This window comes from Astyanax mexicanus, unplaced genomic scaffold (assembly GCF_023375975.1).
Source record: "Astyanax mexicanus isolate ESR-SI-001 unplaced genomic scaffold, AstMex3_surface scaffold_38, whole genome shotgun sequence".
NCBI classification, from domain to species: Eukaryota; Metazoa; Chordata; class Actinopteri; order Characiformes; family Acestrorhamphidae; genus Astyanax; species Astyanax mexicanus.
In genome coordinates this window covers 1,285,624-1,303,123 of record NW_026040048.1, presented here as the reverse complement: position 1 = coordinate 1,303,123, position 17,500 = coordinate 1,285,624, and the positions used below count along the sequence as shown (strand labels likewise).

The 17,500-nt window shown below is 35.4% G+C and overlaps 1 protein-coding gene and 1 long non-coding RNA gene across 3 annotated transcripts; both read right to left on the bottom strand.

Annotated features, from left to right (window-relative positions):
• Nucleotides 1-960: 960 nt before the first annotated feature.
• On the bottom strand, nucleotides 961-12,764 carry LOC103030411 (NLR family CARD domain-containing protein 3-like). 2 transcript variants are annotated; one of them, XM_049473498.1, is made up of 9 exons: nucleotides 12,755-12,764; nucleotides 12,119-12,235; nucleotides 11,658-11,735; nucleotides 7,732-9,516; nucleotides 6,038-6,211; nucleotides 5,410-5,583; nucleotides 4,138-4,311; nucleotides 1,853-2,026; nucleotides 961-1,294 (listed from the first exon to the last, which is right to left on the bottom strand). In XM_049473498.1, the coding sequence occupies exons 2-9, from the start codon at nucleotides 12,166-12,168 to the stop codon at nucleotides 1,288-1,290; spliced, it is 2,616 nt and encodes an 871-aa protein (XP_049329455.1). In that variant the 5' UTR covers nucleotides 12,169-12,235; nucleotides 12,755-12,764; the 3' UTR covers nucleotides 961-1,287. The 2 variants fall into 2 exon arrangements, with proteins under 2 accessions (XP_049329455.1, XP_049329454.1); XM_049473497.1 differs by lacking the exon at nucleotides 12,755-12,764 and adding an exon at nucleotides 12,525-12,663.
• LOC125794069 (uncharacterized) lies at nucleotides 12,765-16,609 on the bottom strand. The gene is made up of 3 exons (XR_007433560.1): nucleotides 16,341-16,609; nucleotides 15,791-15,867; nucleotides 12,765-12,871 (listed from the first exon to the last, which is right to left on the bottom strand). It is a non-coding gene; the product is annotated as an uncharacterized LOC125794069 (long non-coding RNA).
• Between the last annotated feature and the right edge of the window lie 891 nt (nucleotides 16,610-17,500).

Sequence of the window (17,500 nt, the reverse complement as noted above, 5' to 3'; positions counted from 1 at the left end):
GGAATTTTCAGTGCAGTAGAGGGATCATTGATATAGCTTATAACCACTGTGATAATAAACATACAGAATGGGTAATATAATGTATATAATATGTAATATAATAATATAAATATATAATAATATAAGTTAGAAGATGCCACAGCAATCAGAAGAAGATTTAACAGACTGATAATCTGGGAGTTAGGGGAACTGGAAGTACGTAGAACAGGCAATTTATTCTCCGTCAAATTTTTTTATGCCAAGGCTGGCAAATAAGAAGCTAACTTTAGCCTAGTGTCTTCCTATAGAGCCTACTAGAATAGTAAAACAAGAGGTGTCTTATTCTTAGTGATGAGTGCAGAGAGCCCCATCTACCCACCCAGAGAGAGCAAGGCCAACTGTGCTCTCTCAGGAGTCCGGCAGCTGACGGCAAGCTGCATGACCAATGATCACCCGATTAGTTAAGCTAACTTTAGAAACACATTCTATTCTCTCACGGAGTGTTCCTAGAGACTGCTAGAGTTTTTAAACAAGATCAGTCTCATTTTAGTAATTTTGTAGTTTTTTGTTCCACCTTAAATGAGACAGCCAAGGTCTTTCCTGACTCTGACTATGGGTGGAAGTGTTTGAGAGTCACAGCAAAGTGTATATTTACATTACATACACTGTTGTTGAAAAAATTATGAAAATAAAATAAAAGTAACTGCTGGGTTAATTCTTCATGTAAACAATAATATTGATAATAATGGTAAGTTGGGTGTTCCTTATACAATTACAACATTAGTACAAATACAGTTTTGTTTATTAATTTAAATGTTGGAAATCAATTTTTTTAGGGAGGAAACAAGCCTTTAGGAGCAGGTGCATGTAGGAGTGAGCCTGCATTTAATATGAACTGAGCAGATATTCTAACACAAATGCAGAAGCTTTGCTTGTTGGTATGAAATGACCAATCAGACGCATTTTAAGTAATTATCACTTAAATATCAGCGTTTATTAAATAAAGTAAAAGTTTGAATATAAAAAACATCATCCAGGTACATAATAAATTAGAAGTCAGTGATACTCACAAGACCTTTAGCAAACTGTTTCAGATATTTCCATGAAGTGTATTGTACATAAACACATCCCCTTTTAACTTTACTTACACACACTATTACTCCCCCCTGCTGCCAGAGAAACTCACATTCTCTCCAACAAACACAACATAGGAACTGACTTCAGATCAGCAGAACTGATTCGATATTAAAATAACATATCGCAGCGTCCAGTGGAGGAACATTTTGCACACTTTTGCAGAGATATTCATTAGACCCTAAAGAAACAAAAAGGCAATTGGTGTTCACATTATTAGTGCTTACATACACAACAGCAGTTAATATAAGGGTAAACTAACTTGCTCAGTTGTTTAGTAGATCTAATACGCTTTGATTTGTATTTTTTTTATTTTTTATTTTTGGCCCAACCACCACCCCCCTTCGGAGGACAATTAATACTTTATTTTTATTTATTTATTTATTATTATTATTATTATTATTATTATTATTATTATTATTTATTTATTTATTTTTTGTATTTTAAACGTTTTATTAAATGTGAATTTATCATGTGACCAAGTTTACAGAGCTGGTAAAGAATTAGGGGTTTCATAAAGTGATATAATACAGTGTTACTTACTGTCCATTTAAGGAGGTAGATTACTTTTTTATGCTGCCTGGCACAGGGTGTAGGATAGGCCCAGAGTATCAAACTACCAATTTATTAGTTATTAATATTGTTTGAGCAAACATTAGTTGTTATATGTTATATATCTTTGTAGGAAAGATGCTTGAGGTTCATGCCATTTGAATGAACATATGTGGCTGTTTCTTACCAAACTTCCTGTAGTCTGTACTTTTCATCAGCTTTAAGAGCCAAGAGTAACTTCACTCCTGTATCTCCCACTTTATTCCCCGAAAGATTCAGCACTCTGAGGGACAAGGGGTTTGAATTCAGAGCTGAAACCAGAGAATCACAGCCTTCACCTGTGATCTTACAATCTTTCAATCTGCAGAGAAAATAGTGAATATTAAGTAAAACAAATAATTTCTGCAAAAAAAATAGCTCAATCTAGTACATTGTCTATGCAGTCACACTTTGTACCTTACATGTAGTTCAAAATGATAAAATCAAAATAAACAATAAAGCAATGTACATAAACGTAAGTGAACAGCAAACAATAGTACAATGTAAAAGAAATCAGGAGACACCTTAAACAGAAAGAAAAAAAAAGAAAAAGTATGTCTCTGAATATTAAAATAAAACAGTTATAGTCACATTCTTTACCCTGTCCTCTAACCTCAGCTTACACTAAATGAAAGCTTATCATAATATACAGCTCTGGAAAATAATAAGAGACCACTTAAAAATTATGAGTTTATTTAATTGTACTAAACTGAAAACATCTGAAATATAATTAAAAGGAAGATGGATGATATCAAGCCATCAAACCAAGCTGAACTGCTTGAATTTCTGCACCAGGAGTAAAGCAGCATAAAGTTATCCAAAATCAGCGTGTAAGACTGGTGGAGGAGAACATGATGCCAAGATGCATGAAAACTGTGATTAAAAACCAGGGTTATTCCATCAAATATTGATTTCTGGACTCTTAAAACTTTATGAAAATGAACTTGTTTTCTTTGAATTATTTGAGGTCTGAAAGCTCTAAATCGTAATCGTAGTTATTTCAACCATTTCTCATTTTCTGCAAATAAATGCTCTAAATGACAATATTTTTATTTAGAATTTTGGAGAAATGTTGTCCGTAGTTTATAGAATAAAACAACAATGTTCATTTTACTCAAACATATACAGTCATATGAAAAAGTTTGGGCACCCCTATTAATCTTAACCATTTTTAGTTCTAAATATTTGGGTGTTTGCAACAGCCATTTCAGTTTGATATATCTAACAACTGATGGACACAGTAATATTTCAGGATTGAAATGAGGTTTATTGTACTAACAGAAAATGTGCAATATACATTAAACCAAAATTTGACCGGTGCAAAAGTATGGGCACCCTTATCATTTTATTGATTTGAATACTCCTAACTACTTTTTACTGACTTACTGAAGCACAAAATTGGTGTGGTAACCTCATTGAGCTTTGAACTTCATAGCCAGGTGTATCCAACCATGAGAAAAGGTATTTAATGTGGCCAATTGCAAGTTGTTCTCCTATTTAAATCTCTTCTGAGAGTGGCATCATGGGCTCATCAAAACAACTCTCAAATGATCTAAAAACAAAGATTGTTAAACATAGTTGTTCAGGGGAAGGATACAAAAAGTTTTCTCAGAGATTTAACCTGTCAGTTTCCACTGTGAGGAACATAGTAAGGAAATGGAAGACCACAGGGACAGTTCTTTGGAGGTGGTCTGTGGATTGTCCTTGACTGTTCTCACCATTCTTCTTCTCTGCCTTTCTGATATTTTTCTTAGCCTGCCACTTCTGGGCTTAACAAGAACTGTCCCTGTGGTCTTTCATTTCCTTACTATTTTCCTCACAGTGGAAACTGACAGGTTAAATCTCTGAGACAACTTTATGTATCTTTCCCCTGAACAACTATGTTGAACAATCTTTGTTTTTAGGTCATTTGAGAGTTGTTTTGATAAGCCCATGATGCCACTCTTCAGAGGAGATTCAAATAGGAGAACAACTTGCAATTGGCCACCTTAAATACCTTTTCTCATGATTGGATACACCTGGCTATGAAGTTCAAAGCTCAATGAGGTGCTTCAGTATGTCAGTAAAAAGTAGTTAGGAGTATTCAAATCAATGAAATGATAAGGGTGCCCATACTTTTACTTTTGTGTAAAATAAATGGAATTTTGTCTTGTGCAGTGTGAAAACAGCTTAGCATGGAGCAGCAGCAGAGATGGTATTTTTTAATGTCTTTAGGTATTATCTGAGTAATAAATCAAGTTAAACTGCACCTGAACTGCCATTTGGCTCAAACATTAGAAGTATTTTTTTAAGGACAAGACTGAGTTTGATTACTGTTTTCACACCACACAAAACAAACTAAACCAAAAGAGCACAAACTAAATGGTACTAGTGTAAAAACAACCTTAGGAAAAGGTTAAGACACCACAAAAGAACCCCTAGAGATGATTTTACCTCAGCTTCTCCAGTTTGCAGAGAGGATTCATCAGTACAGTAGAGAGCAGCTTCACTCCGGAGTCTCCTATTTTATTTGCAGTCAGATCCAGTTTTCTGAGGTGTGAGGGGTTTGACTTCAGAGCTGAAGCCAGAGCAGCACAACCTTCCTCTGTTATTTTACAATCCCACAACCTGAAATAAGAATAACACTCTCTCTTAGGTCACAGCTCAGTTTAGCAGAATTTTACTGCAATGTTACTGCAAAGTTACTGCAATGTTTAAGCTTTAAATACCACTCTATAAAAAACAAATTATATATCCAAGCATGGTGGAGGTAGTGTCATGGCTTAGACCTACTACAGGAATGAGTTCGTTGATGTAACTGATGATGGTAGTAGACAAATTAATTAATAAGTCTACAGACACATATCTGTCAAGAAGAAAATTCATGTAAAGTACAGACAAATCCTTTTCATTTTGAAATGGCATAATCCAAATCATGTATACATGAGCAGTAATTAGATTACTGAGTTATATATATATATGTGTGTGTGTGTGTATGTGTGTGTGTGTGGAATGCATTTTAATTTTGTTTGTAATAGCTTATATTAGTAATTTGATTCAGTGCTTAACTGGCCAGATTACAACCAAGCCAGAGCTGGTTTATGGAGAGACCACCCACTTCCTATTTCAAAAAATCACTGCTAATCATTAGAACCTAGACGTTTCCTGCAAGCAGGTCCTTAATGAATGGGAGTGAATGGAGCTAAAAGGCTAAAAACACAAATTAAAAATAGTAACTATCCACTTGGCCAGGATATTCCTTGAAGTTTAGAAATAATAATGTAATTTGCCAAAAGAGCAAAGAAAACATACCTATATATTTTACTTTTCTGCAGTAAACATATTTCATGCAGTAAGGCGCTGCATAACTACAACTGTGAGCTGATGCTGGAGTTACAGTCAGAGCACCGAGATTAAATGGTTTAGAAATTGTCTGCTGTGCTAAAACACTGGATATTGTTCTGTGGTATGGAAATTAGTAAAAGTTTTAGTACAAAATTCAGTGTGGTAATATATTTATTTTGGGAGTAGGAGTGATTTGAGGCTGGTGATGGAGGTTGTAGAAAGGAGTTCTACTGAAAAATAATAGCAGCCTATTTATTATGGCAAAAAAGACAAATTAACATATTTAATTTAAATTAGTATGAACTGAACTTTCAACTAGTTCATTTAAATTTCACCACCAGAAAAATGTGTTCAATGTTGTGTGCCTCTCAGAGATCTTACTTCAGTGTCTCAAGTTTGCACAAAGGATTCTCCAGTCCAACAGAGAGCAGCTTCACCCCTGTATTTCCTATTTTGTTTTTAGTCAGATCCAGTTTTCTCAGGTGTGAAGGGTTTGATTTCAGAGCTAAAGCCAGAGCAGCACAGCCTCCCGGTGAGATCCAACAATACCACAATCTGCAAATACAACACACTTTTTACTTTATGAATACATCCTAGAGAAATCTGAAACTGAACGGTGGTTCTTTAAACTAATTCACAAGACATCAAAATGAGAAATTATTATTATTATTATTATTATTATTATTATTATTATTATTATTATTATTATTGTTGTTGTTTTACTATCCATTGTAGTGGATGTATAAGAGTGCAGATGCTGAAAGAAATAGGTTGAATTATACAATCAGGTGCCTTATTGTATAGATGGATAAATGAATAAATTAGCCTCTGAAGACAAGAAAAAATAAAAAAGCTGTTATTTGTTACTACTGTTATCTACTATAACCTGTTAGCTTTTAAATAATAAAATGTAATAAAATAAAATGTAATTTAATAATACCACAATGATGGTTACATTCATTACAGTACTATAAAAATAAAGTGTAAATTGTCTGAATGATGATCTTACGTGAGAGTCTCAAGTTTACAGAGGGGATTCTCCAGTCCAGCAAAGAGCAGCTTGTCAGCTGGATGTTGCAAATAACTCCCGGTCAAATCCAGCTCTCTCAGACTGTTGAACTCCGAGCTGAGGACTGAGGCCAGAGCTGTCCAACTTTTCTCTTTCAGAAAACAATTGTAAAGCCTAAAAAAGCCACATAATATAAATCATACTCACAATCTACAAACCCAACAATAGACTAGCCCCTCTATAAAAAACAGAAACTGATCTATACCAAATCCCTAAGCTTTAAGTAAGGCTCAGCTTGAACCAGCATCCTTAATGATGTATGAAAGACAAGCATCCATTCTTTTCTAAACAGTTTTCCCTGTTTTGCCACGAGAGGGTGGAAAGTATCTTTCTCCACTGCCCTATAACAATGCTTTTAGTGGGTAAGTTTGGGTAATGCCTCCACGACACATTCATAGGGTCCTATTTTAGCAATCAACAGGAGAGCCTTCAACTGTGCACTGCACAGCTTGATTTAGGACATCTGTGTGCTTTCGTAACTACGGGAAATGTATGCCTTGCAAGGCTCGAAACACGCAAAAGGCATGTATGAATTTTCTTAATTAATCATGGGTGTGTTTTGTGTATAACATGAAATAAACCAGTAAGCGTGTCGCTCGCCATTACACGTCTGACAATGATTGTTGTCAGGGTTTTAATCAGTCAGTGGTACACCTGTGTTTTCCATGGCTAAGATAGCAATACGCCAGAACTGTACCTGGACACACCTTACTTCTAGACCACCATGCCCATCAGCGTAGATATGTGATCGAAGTTGATTGTTCAGCCCTCAGTACAGGTATAAATGGGTGTCTGCTTTAAAAATCTTTGTTTAGTTTGCCCTATCTGGATGATATTAGTTTCTCAGGGGGTCCTGGAGTAATGTTCTCTTTTATGGGGGGGGGGTCCTCTGTGATTTTATGTATGTAAAATTACAGGCTAAAATAACTACTGTCTCAGAGTTTCGCTAATCTCAGAGTTTCGCTAATCTCTGAGTTTCGTCTTCCTCCTTTATTCTTCTTTTGCCATTTCTCACTTCATACCTTCCTGTGTGCACACTACTCGCCCAAGTCTGCACATATCTGATTAGCTTTGGAGCGTCATTGTGATATTTACAATGCATGTGATTGGTCTGTGAGTTCCCTGTACCACATATAAATACTGTCAAAATTAAATACTTCTAACTAGTTCAACAATTTGGGTTTGGCCAGTGGCCTCTGCAAAAAACTTAGCAATGGTGGCAGCCTTAGCCATAGCCTTAGCTTAGCAACGGTGTTAGTTACGATGTACAGCTGGCCTGTGAACTTGGTTATACATCATTTGGTTTCATGTACCAAGTATTCTCAGTGCGACTGCACAAACTGAACCATGACCCCTGTACCGTGGCGTTTCGTAAAGAATACACATACCCTTGCACCCCTAGTTGACATCCCCATTTTTTCTGTATCTAGTGTCTATGATCCAAAGTATAGCTAAGTGGATATCCCATCACTTAGCTTTGAAAAAATAAATTGTGTTAAATGCTATACATGTAAAGGTGTGCCAACAAATAAATGCAAACCTACTGGGTATAATTTTTTTCAATGATGTGTAAATATACACTAAAGTATTTTTTTTACATGTTGTGCCAGTGTAATATGTTTAACACTACTTACTGAGCCTTTCTGGATGTTGCAACCACAGGCAGCAGATGCAGAAGGACATCGTCTGGTGTAAAATACTTGGTGTATTTACTCAAGTCAAATACGTCAATTTCCTGTGATGATGTCCGCAACACAAAGATCACAGCGGACCACTGTGAAGGAGAGAGTTTTCTCGTTTGAAGATCTCCAGACTGTAGGTAATGCTGGATTTCCTCCACTAAGGAATGGTGTTCTAGTTCATTCAGACAGTGAAACAGATTGATGGATTTCTCTGCAGAAGGGTTCTCTCTGATCTTTTTCTTGATGTATTGAACTGTTTTGTCGTTACTTTCGGGGCTACTTTCTGTTCGAGTCACAATGTCTTGTAAGAGGGTCTGATTGGACTCCACTGAGAGACCCATAAGAAAACGAACAAAGAGATCCAGATGTTCATTCTCACCGTATAAGAACTGATCTATTGCACTCTTGTGAATATCTGAGAGTGTATCCTCTGTTCTCTTCAGGATTCTCAGTTTAGAGGAAAGTTTTTGTTTCAGAACATTCTTCTTCCGGTTCATGAAGGTCAGGTGCACATATAGAGCAGCGAGATGTTCCTGAATGCTCAGGTGAACAAAGCAGAAAACTTTACTGTGAAGCAGCTCAGATTCCTCTCTGAAGATCTGTGTACACACACCTGAGTACACTAATGCTACTATGATATCAATTCCACACTCCCTGAGATCTTCATCATAGAAGACCAGGTTTCCTTTCATCAGCTGCTGAAAAGCCAGTTGTCCCAGTTTGAGGAGCATTTCTTCATCAGTGTGCTGCTGGTTCTTCTGGTACTTTTCTCTGATGATTTGTGTCTGAATGATGATGAAGTGTGTGTACATTTCAGTCAGAGTTTTGGGGGTCTCTCTGTTCTGAGCTTCATTTAGTATTTTCTCCAGAACTGTGGCTGAAATCCAGCAGAACACAGGGATTTGGCACATGATGTAGAGGCTTCTTGATGTCTTCAGGTGTTTGATGGTTCTATCAGCCAGGCTCTGATCACTGATCCTCTTCCTGAAGTACTCCTCCTTCTGTGGGTCACTGAAGCCTCGTACCTCTGTCACTCGATCCACACACTCAGAGGGGATTTGATCAGCTGCTGCCGGTCGGGAGGTTATCCAGATCAGAGCAGAAGGAAGGAGATTCCCCTTCATCAGGTTCATCAGCAGAACCTCCACTGGTGCTGATTCAGTGACATCACACAGATTCACTCCGTTCTGAAAGTCTAGAGCTAAACGACTCTCGTCTAAACCATCGAAGATGAACAGAGCTTTGTGTGAGCTGGAGATTTCCATTTCTTTTGTCTCTTTAAAACATTCATGAAGGAGATCCATCAGACTGAGTTTCTGGTCCTTCATTAAATTCAGTTCTCTGAAGGGAAGTGGAAATATGAAGTGGAGATCCTGATTCGCTTTCCCTTCAGCCCAGTCCAGAATAAACTTCTGCACAGAGACTGTTTTTCCAATTCCAGCATCTCCCTTAGTCAGCACAGTTCTGATGGGTTTGTCTTGTTCAGATAAGGGTGTAAAGAGGTCATTGCATTTGATTGGTGTTTCCTCTGTTGACACTCTGGATGCTGCCTCCATCTGTCTCACCTCATGTTCACTGTTGATCTCTTTACCCTCTCCCACGCTGATGTAGAGCTCTGTGTAGACATTAGTCAGAAGTGTTCGGGTTCCATGCTTTGTTATCAAGTCATTCAACCATTGACATGTCTTTTTCAGAGTAGATTTGAAATCTTCAGCTGTAGCAGGTCCAGGTTGAGGCCTGTGGAATTATCAAGGAGAAAAAAACCTGGTAAAATATGAGTGAATATGTGTTGACATAGTATGGAGACCAGGTAGCTCAATGAGGGTTATGTTCTCTGTTGATTAGCTGTATGCAGAGGCATGATGAGTTAAGGGGTTGAACAAAAATATCTTTATCGTTTAGGAATTGCAAACATTTATCTACCTATCTATCTCTTCATTTCAGGTGCTCAAAAATAACTGGACAAATTCTGGACAAAAGCTATTTTTTAGGCTTTGGGGGCTATTCCTTTGTTAATTCAGTATCAGTTAAACAAGTGAAATATCTGGGCAAATACAGAGGGGGTTCACCACAAGGTGCAAATCATCAATAGAAAGGCCAGATTAGACTTTCCCAACAAACAACAAGCCAACCCAATTTTGGAACAATGTTCTTTGGACAGATGAAACTAAGTTCAGTCTGTACCAGAATAATGGGAAGGAGAAAGTATGGAGAAGGCTTAAAAACGTCTCGATACAAAGCTCACCACATCCTCTGTAAAACATGGTGGTGACATAGGTTCCATTGGCACTGGGTCACTACTGAATATGTAACAGAAGACCGAAGCAGGTGGATGAGTCCTGAATTGTACAGGGATTTATTTTCTTCTCAGATTCTAGGGTTGTGGCGATGGACGATATCATCCAACATCGCGACCCAACATGGCGATGGATGGTAACCATCGCGATGCCACGCCCTTTTTTTGTTTTTCCAGAAACATGCACTGACCTTCTTTAGTTCTCCTTCACCTAAAACTTTAGCAGGGATTGTACGAAAAATGATCAAACCAAGTATATAACTTAAATGAATTAGAGTCAGGGATGAAAATTAAAATACCCTACTGCTACAAATATGCCTAATTCGCATATTATTATACTATTTATTATTCTATTATTATTCTATTATTATTAAGATATTTTAGATATTATTAAAGATATTATTATTTATATCTAGGTTACAGCTTGTCTTCCGTTTTTTTTTTCTACATGTCTACATTAATTTTAAACATTTGATGTTATTCACGCAAATAGAATAAGCCTGCTCCTTGTGTCGGGAAACTTGTTTATTGTCAACCAGTGTTGGGCACATTACTTTAAAAGAGTAATTAATTATAGTTACTAGTTACTTCTCCAAAAAAGTAACTGAGTTACTAACGGAGTTACTCCACTATGAAAGTAACTAGTTACCAGTAAAAGTAACTATTGACTTACTTTTGTTACTCGCCCCTTAAAAAATGTACAAAAGAAAATAAATTATGTAATTTCTATTATTATTAAAAAATAACAAACGAAAATAAACCCAAAATGTTGACAAAAATATAATCTAACGAATTTCAAAACAGAAATGAAAAACGTTAAAATGGTATTAATATAACATAATATAATATAACAGCTGGATCAAACAGTTATAAGGATTTAGCGTCAGTCACAAGGAAATCGCGTGTCAGTCATAAGGAAAGCACCACAGTAAAGCATCATAAAGGAGGAAACCCAGTGTTTGTTGATGTCCATTGGTTCCAGACTTTAGGCAGTCATTGCTTGCAAAGGATTCTCAACAATGTATTTTTTTTGCTGTTCAACCCCTTGAATTAAACCTGAAAGTGTATTTGTTTAATTTCAGATCTAGTGTGGTGGCATGCAGAGCCCAAAACATGAAGATTGTGCCACTGTCCAAATATTTCTGTAGTATTGGATCATTTTCCTCAAAAAATAATTATCAGGTCTAATATGTTGGTCTCCTTTTTTCAATTTGATTCTCCTAATCTACTTTTAGGTCTTCACATAGTCACTTTCAGGATTTCTCAGTAGGTTTTTAAATAACAAGGCTAAACTACAATGCTTCAGACTCTGATTTGGAGGACTAGGCTTAAGGTTAGTCTAATGTACACATTTCACCAGGATAAAAAGATGATGTAATTGGAGTTTGAATATCTTGAGTAACTTCAAGAGTCTTAAGCAAAGATTGGGTTGAGAGTATGTTCTTGGCCCCCTCAAGTATCATTAATTTCCAGAAATGCATTGTTTGACACCTAACTGCTATTAAAATTTGATTACTTTAAAATATATTTAATTATTCTAGTTATTTATTCTAGTAATTTAGTATTCTAATTGAGTTCTTACTCTCTGTCTGTAGGGCATGTTCTTAGTGTTCTTGGTAGCTTCATCATGTTCACTCTTTCCAAGGCCTTGTGCAGGATGCTACATAAAAAGACAAATGTATATATTATTATTCAGAACATTTTAATATATAATTTGAAAATAATCACCTTCAGCACTATACCCACATACATCATATAACTGGTCAGTGCATCAGGCTCTATGACTGTTACTAGTATAATGTTTCTAGTGCTTTTTTTAACCTTCTGCTGTAAAATTTCTATTCTGGAGATACAACCATGATAATTAATATAATCCCAGGATGTCAAAAAGTAAAACATTTAAAAATTGGTAATGAAAAGTAAACTAAACTAGAGTAAACTAAACGTAGAGAGAATCCACCAATAACATATATATAACGTGTATATATATATATATATATATATATATATATATATATATATATATATATATATGTATATTACCTGGGTGCAGATGAGGGCTCTCTATCTTTGAAAAATACACCAATCTCCATAGAACGGTTAGTCTTCAAGGATATGCAGCTGGGTTCTAGAGAGTCCGGTCTCTCCGCCTGGATTTGACTTAAAAAAAATAAACATAAAAAAAACTGCTTTATCTGTAGATCAACATAATGTTATATCAGCTAAGGAAAAGTTATGAATGACATTACTATTATTCTATAATGCAGGACATTTTAAAATAATGAATAACCACTGGTTTTAAGATGTCTGGTACTGTACATCTATGCAATAAACAAAAATAATTATGCATTTTAGTACATATGTATATGTGTATTTATGATATATTGGGAAGCTGTTTTTGAGATATATATATATATAAACGTGGGTGTATATATACTTGGGTGTATACCTGGGTGCAGATGAGGCCTCTCTATCTTTAAAAAATACACCTATCTCCATCGAATGGTTAGTCTTCAATGATATGCAGCTGGGTTCTAGTAGAGAGTCCGGTCTCTCCTCATGGGTTTGACTTAAAAAAATTAACATTAAAACTGATTTATCTGTAGATCAACATAATGTTACTAAAATGTGTAGGATTTGATCAATGTTACATGTTTGATTACTGCAGTGTAATGTTACCTGGGTGCAGATGAGGGGTCTTCATTTTTAAAACATGGAGGAAGATCTATAGATGATTCACTGCTTACAGACACATAGCTGGGTTCTGGAGAGCTTGATCTGTTTGACTGGATTTTACTTAAAATAATGTAAAACAGACATTAGAAACAAATATTAAAGTTTTATTTAATATGTATTACATTTATAAGATACTTTGATACTTTAGTATCTTATATTGGATACATATTGTGGTTTAGACACACCAATCTCATTCAGTGTTTTTCTTTTTTTTCTACATAAATGTTAAATAAAAATAAGTTATAGTTAAGACTATAAAGGAACCCAAAAGGAATCATGTAATAACTTAAACTTAAGGATAATTTCAAAGTTCTTTGACTGACCTTCATTTGATAAAGTATTTTTTTCTTTACTTAGTTGAGTATTTCTTGCCATAATATGGATTAGAACATTAAACATATTCACTGTATATCAATTCTGCCTCTTCACAACTTTACAACTGATGCTCTCCAACACATTAAGAGACAAGAAATTCAAGTTTTAACTCTTGACAAGTTCAGCACAGCTGTTAACTGAAAGCCTGAATTCCAGGAGTCATAAGCTGACTAAGAAAATGCCAATATCTGCAATGCTGTCATCTAAGCAAGAGGTGCTACTTTGAAGAATCTAAAATATACAGTGGTGTGAAAAGTGTGTGATTTCTTATTTGTTTATATTTTTCACTCTTAAATGTTTCAGCACATCAAACAAATGTTAAATATAATTCAAAGACAACACAAGAAAATACAACACAATGCAGTTTTTAAATGGAGGTTTTTATTATTAATGGAGAAAAAAAATCGAACCTACATGGCCCTGTGTGAAAAAGTGTTTGCCCCTTCCAGTTAAAACATAACTTAATTGTGGTTTATCACACCGGAGTTCAATTTCTCTAGCAACACCCACCTGATTACTGCCACGCCTGTTCTCAATCAAGAAATTACTTAAATAAGACCTGCCTGACAAAGTGAAGTAGACCAGTGTTTCTCAACCAGGGTGCCGCGGCACCCTGGGGTGCCGTCTGGCTTCATCGGGGGTGCCGTCAAAATATTTCGCCTCACGTGCATATTTCCTTTCCAGAGTCAGCGCGTGTCGGGGTGTGTCCCAATTCACAGGCAGCATACTCTGGAGGATGCGACCCACAGAGATAGGCGGTGTATTACTGCGCAGCTGTGACGCAATTGATCTTTGAATACAGCCTCCGAAGGATGCTGCCCCTAAATTGGGACACACTGTAAAGTTTTTCTCCACGCGATGCAAAAATAACATTCAGGCTCATCTCAATTTTGCCAGAAAACATCTTGATGATTCTCAAGGCTTGTAAAAATACTCTGTAGATTTACGAGACAAAAGTTGACCTTTTTGGAAGGTGTGTGTCCCATTTCATCTAAAGTAAAATTAACACTGCATTTTAGAAAAAGAAGATCATACCTATAGTAAAACATGGTGGTGGTAGTTTGATGTCTTACTGCTTGCAGGATCTGAAAGTCTTGCTCTGATAAATGAAAACATGAATTTCAAAAATTCTGAAGGAGAATGTCCGGCCATCTGTTTGTGACCTCAAGCTATAACGAACTTGGGTTCTGCAGCAGGACAATGATCCAAAACACAACAGTAAATCCACCTCTGAATGTCTGAAGAAAAACAAAGTAAACAAAGTCCTGATCTGAATCCTATTGAGACGCTGTAACATGACCTTAAAATGGCAGTTTATGCTCGAAAACCCTTCAATGTTGTTGAATTACTACAATTCTGTAAAGAAGAATGAGCCAAAAATTCCTCCACAGCTCTGTGAAAAACTCATTGCAAGTTACAGCAAAAGCTTGATTGCAGTTGTTGCTGGTGGTCCAAACCAGTTAATAGGTTTGGGGGGCAAACACTTTTTTCACACAGGACCATGAAGGTTTGATTTTTTTCCTCCATTAATAATAAAAACCTTCATTTAAAAAACTGCATTTTGTGTTTAATTGTTGTGTTTTGATGATCTGAAACATTTCATAAGTCATGAATGGGGCGAAACTTTTATTACACCACTGTAAAACTGTTTTTTTTTTTTTTTTCACTTTTTGTGTACTAAATAATTCCATATAAATAATTTTCTTCATAGTTTGGATGACTTTAGTATTAATCTACAATGTAGAACATTTTAAAATAATGAAAAACACAAAATTTAAGAAGTCTATACTTTTAACTGTACATATAATAAAAAAAACAATTGTATTTAAAAATTATGCATTTTAGGACATACAGCTCTGGAAAAAAAAGAGAGATCACTTCAGTTTCTGAATCAGTTTCTCTGATTTTGCTATTTATAGGTATGTTTGAGTAAAATGAGCATTGTTGTTTTATTCTATAAACTACAGCAAAATAAATGACTAAAATTTCAGACCTCAAATAATGCAAAGAAAATAAATTCATATTATAAAGTTTTAGAGAGTTCAGAAATCAATATTTGGTGGAATAACCCTGGTTTTTAATCACAGTTTTTATGCATCTTGGCATCATGTTTTCCTTCACCAGTCTTACACACTGTTTTTGGATAACTTTATGCCCCTTCTGGTGCAAAAATTCAAGCAGTTCAGGTTGTTTTGACGGCTTGTGATCACCATCTTCCTCTTGATTATATTCCAGAGGTTTTTAATTTGGTAAAATCAAAGAAACTCATCATTTATTTTTTTTTCCAGAACTGTAAATGTAATATATGTCATAATGTTTTTTTTATTCAGTGGGCTAATAAAAATCCTTTTAAGAAACTCTCCTACAACCAAATTCCATACAGTATTCTACACTTCACACAGCATGCTACAGGTGTTATTAAACCACGTAAAGGTCATGAAAATACCCAGGAAAAAGATGTATGGCTTTTCATAAAAAGTGAATGTGAACATATTCCTATGCACAACTGCACATTTCCTACAGGAACTAAGAAATAAAGCATTTCAAAAATAAATATTTGTCACAAAATATTAAAAAATATGTAATCAAATATTGCTTGCTCACCAGGAGTGCATCATGACAGTGGAAATGTCTTCACATTCCTCAGAGAGACTCATGCTGCCAGTCTGGTTCAACAAGACCTGTGACACAGAGACTGTAATCACAGTACAACCAAACCTTGCAACACTGCACCGTAAACTACACAAAGCCATAGTACAAACTATATTAAACCCTCTATTATAAACATCTCATCTCATCTCATTGTCAATCGCTTAATCCGTGAAGGGTCATGGGGGGGGGCTGGAGCCTATCCCAGCAGGCATCGGGCGGAAGCTATTATAAACATACATATTTATATATATATTCAAACAAATCTATATCCCCAGTAATTACTACAAGGTTGAACAAAACACAGAAATACAAAAAAGAAACAAATTATTAATGTTTTATTTAAGTGTCACTATTTACCCCATATTTAGACCTGATGTCAGAATCAGCAGATGTCAACTGGGGGTTTTGTAAAAAAATTAAAAAATCTAACTGAAGCTTTGCTATTATTATATTTCTATTAATAATTTATATTAAAGGAATACTAGAAAAAAACATTTCTCACCTTCTCTTAACAGTCTTATGTGCAGCTGGAATCAGTCATCATGGACAACAGTGATCTTGTTCCTGTCCTACCTGAGATTTGTATCTAGTTAAAAAAACACTCAATAGTTTAACCACTTCCTGCTACCATTCAACAAGTGTGTTATACTGGCTCGCCCTCCTGCCTTCAGCACGTTCTGCACAGAGCTGGACTGCCCCTGAGCTTAGAACCTCAACTACAGGTTCTTTAACTACAGGTTAAAGAAGATCTAACTACAGGATAAAGAGAATTTAACCACAGGTTAAAGAGAATTTAACTACAGGTTAAAGGGGATTTAACTACAGGTTAAAGAGGATTTAACTACAGGTTAAAGAGGATTTAACTACAGGTTAAATAGGATTTAACTACAGGTTAAAGAGGATTTAACTAAATGTTAAATAGGATTTAACTACAGGTTAAAGAGGATTTAACTACAGGTTAAAGAGGATTTAACTACAGGTTAAAGAGGATTTAACTACGGGTTAAAGAGGATTTAACTACAGGTTAAAGAGGATTTAACTACAGGTTAAAGAGGATTTAACTACAGGTTAAAGAGGATTTAACTACAGGTTAAAGAGGATTTAACTACAGGTTAAAGAGGATTTAACTACAGGTTAAAGAGGATTTAACTACAGGTTAAAGGGGATTTAACTACAGGTTAAAGAGGATTATCTACAGGTTAAAGAGGATCTTTAGTTAGTAGTTAATGCTAATACTGCTCTAGCCGGAGCTAAAGAAAATTCCTTTATAGTCCTTAATAATGCTGCACTTCTGCGGAGTGTCTTTACTGCTCTTTACAACCTGACTAATTCATACATAAGGCGCACCGGATTATAAGGAACACTGTAGATTTTTGGGACAATTAAAGAAATTTAAGTGTGCGTTATAGTCCGAAATATACAGACCTTTATTAAAAACTCATTTAGAAGCAAATGGCTAATTGAAAAAAAAAGAAAATAATTTAAATGTTTTTTACAGAACCAAATATGTTTCGATTGTCAAACTCTTTAAAGCATGATCCTATTTCAGAAAATGCCAGCCATGGTTTTATCTCATTCTAGATATCCCTCTTTTTTACAGCTTGTTTTTACAATATTCACTGTTTCTAAATCAGTTCAAATTCCTCAATTCTGCTTTTAGAA